The sequence below is a fragment of the Hyla sarda genome, unplaced genomic scaffold (assembly GCF_029499605.1).
Source record: "Hyla sarda isolate aHylSar1 unplaced genomic scaffold, aHylSar1.hap1 scaffold_2668, whole genome shotgun sequence".
Classification (NCBI taxonomy): Eukaryota; Metazoa; Chordata; class Amphibia; order Anura; family Hylidae; genus Hyla; species Hyla sarda.
This window is the reverse complement of record NW_026609362.1, coordinates 1-2,500: the sequence shown is the minus strand read 5'-3', so window position 1 is coordinate 2,500 and position 2,500 is coordinate 1. Positions and strand designations below refer to the sequence as shown.

Here is a 2,500-nt window from a genome sequence, read left to right as displayed (position 1 = left end):
GGGAGGGGCTGCACGTATCGAGGGGCTGCACATATGGAGGGGCTGCACATATGGAGGGGCTGCACATATGGAGGGGCTGCACATATGGAGGGGGAGGGGCTGCACATATGGAGGGGGAGGGGCTGCACATATGGAGGGGGAGGGGCTGCACATATGGAGGGGGAGGGGCTGCACATATGGAGGGGGAGGGGCTGCACATATGGAGGGGCTGCACATATGGAGGGGGAGGGGCTGCACATATGGAGGGGCTGCACATATGGAGGGGGAGGGGCTGCACATATGGAGGGGCTGCACATATGGAGGGGGAGGGGCTGCACATATGGAGGGGCTGCACATATGGAGGGGGAGGGGCTGCACATGTGGAGGGGGAGGGGCTGCACAGTCCAGGAGCACATGTGGAGGGGGGAGGGGCTGCACATGTGGAGGGGGAGGGGCTGCACGTATCGAGGGGGAGGGGCTGCACATATCGAGGGGGAGGGGCTGCACATATCGAGGGGGAGGGGCTGCACATATCGAGGGGGAGGGGCTGCACATATCGAGGGGGAGGGGCTGCACATATCGAGGGGGAGGGGCTGCACATATCGAGGGGGAGGGGCTGCACATATCGAGGGGGAGGGGCTGCACATATCGAGGGGGAGGGGCTGCACATATCGAGGGGGAGGGGCTGCACATATCGAGGGGGAGGGGCTGCACATATCGAGGGGGAGGGGCTGCACATATCGAGGGGGAGGGGCTGCACATATCGAGGGGGAGGGGCTGCACATATCGAGGGGGAGGGGCTGCACATATCGAGGGGGAGGGGCTGCACATATCGAGGGGGAGGGGCTGCACATATCGAGGGGGAGGGGCTGCACATATCGAGGGGGAGGGGCTGCACATATCGAGGGGGAGGGGCTGCACATATCGAGGGGGAGGGGCTGCACATATCGAGGGGGAGGGGCTGCACATATCGAGGGGGAGGGGCTGCACATATCGAGGGGGAGGGGCTGCACATATCGAGGGGAGGGGCTGCACATATCGAGGGGGAGGGGCTGCACATATCGAGGGGGAGGGCTGCACATATCGAGGGGCTGCACATATGGAGGGGCTGCACATATCGAGGGGCTGCACATATCGAGGGGCTGCACATATGGAGGGGCTGCACATATGGAGGGGCTGCACATATGGAGGGGGAGGGGCTGCACATATGGAGGGGCTGCACATATGGAGGGGGAGGGGCTGCACATGTGGAGGGGGAGGGGCTGCACATGTGGAGGGGGAGGGGCTGCACATGTGGAGGGGGAGGGGCTGCACATGTGGAGGGGGAGGGGCTGCACATGTGGAGGGGGAGGGGCTGCACATGTGGAGGGGGAGGGGCTGCACATGTGGAGGGGGAGGGGCTGCACATGTGGAGGGGGAGGGGCTGCACAGTCCAGGAGCACATATGGAGGGGGAGGGGGAGGGGCTGCACATATGGAGGGGGAGGGGCTGCACATATGGAGGGGGAGGGGCTGCACATATGGAGGGGGAGGGGCTGCACATTACCCAGCTCCACCAGAAGTTCGTTCACGGCCTCAATCACGTTGGACTTCAGTAGAGGGAAGGGGGTGTTGAAGTCGTCGCTCGGACCCTCGGCCATCACCAGCTTGTGCAGCGACTCCTGCTGGTCATTCTCTTCACTGCACCCACGGAGCCTGACAGAGCATAAGGAAGACTCAGGGGGCGAGGGCGGAGTAGAGGGGCAAGGGCCTCTCTTCCCCCCCCCCGCCCCTCCCCCGCTGTACTCGTACCCCCCTCCCCGCTGTACTCCCCGCTGTACTCGTCCCCCTCCCCCGCTGTACTCGTCCCCCCTCCCCGCTGTACTCGTCCCCCCCTCCCCGCTGTACTCGTCCCCCCCTCCCCGCTGTACTCGTCCCCCCCCGCCCTCCCCCGCTGTACTCGTCCCCCCCCTCCCCCGCTGTACTCGTCCCCCCCCCCCGCCCCTCCCCCGCTGTACTCGTCCCCCCCCTCCCCCGCTGTACTCGTCCCCCCCCCCCGCCCCTCCCCCGCTGTACTCGTCCCCCCCCCGCCCCTCCCCCGCTGTACTCGTCCCCCGCCCTCCCCCGCTGTACTCGTCCCCCCCCCCCGCCCCTCCCCCGCTGTACTCGTCCCCCCCCCTCCCCCGCTGTACTCGTCCCCCCCCCCCCCGCCCCTCCCCCGCTGTACTCGTCCCCCCCCCCCCGCCCCTCCCCCGCTGTACTCGTCCCCCCCCCCCCGCCCCTCCCCCGCTGTACTCGTCCCCCCCCCCCCGCCCCTCCCCCGCTGTACTCGTCCCCCCCCCCCCCGCCCCTCCCCCGCTGTACTCGTCCCCCCCCCCGCCCCCGCTGTACTCGTCCCCCCCCCGCCCCCGCTGTACTCGTCCCCCGCCCCTCCCCCGCTGTACTCGTCCCCCGCCCCTCCCCCGCTGTACTCGTCGCCCCCCCCCCCCCGCCCCTCCCCCGCTGTACTCGTCCCCCCCCCGCCCCCCGCTGTACTCGTCCCC

At 68.9% G+C, this 2,500-nt stretch overlaps 1 protein-coding gene across 1 annotated transcript in view; it reads right to left on the bottom strand.

Annotated features, from left to right (window-relative positions):
• EIF2B2 (eukaryotic translation initiation factor 2B subunit beta) overlaps positions 1-1,673 on the bottom strand; it is a gene marked incomplete at its 5' end in the record, with an annotated part of 30,338 nt that extends 28,665 nt beyond the window's left edge. Inside the window, 1 exon segment of the mRNA XM_056553269.1 lies at positions 1,525-1,673. Within this exon segment, the coding sequence (XP_056409244.1) occupies positions 1,525-1,673 (149 nt within the window).
• Between the last annotated feature and the right edge of the window lie 827 nt (positions 1,674-2,500).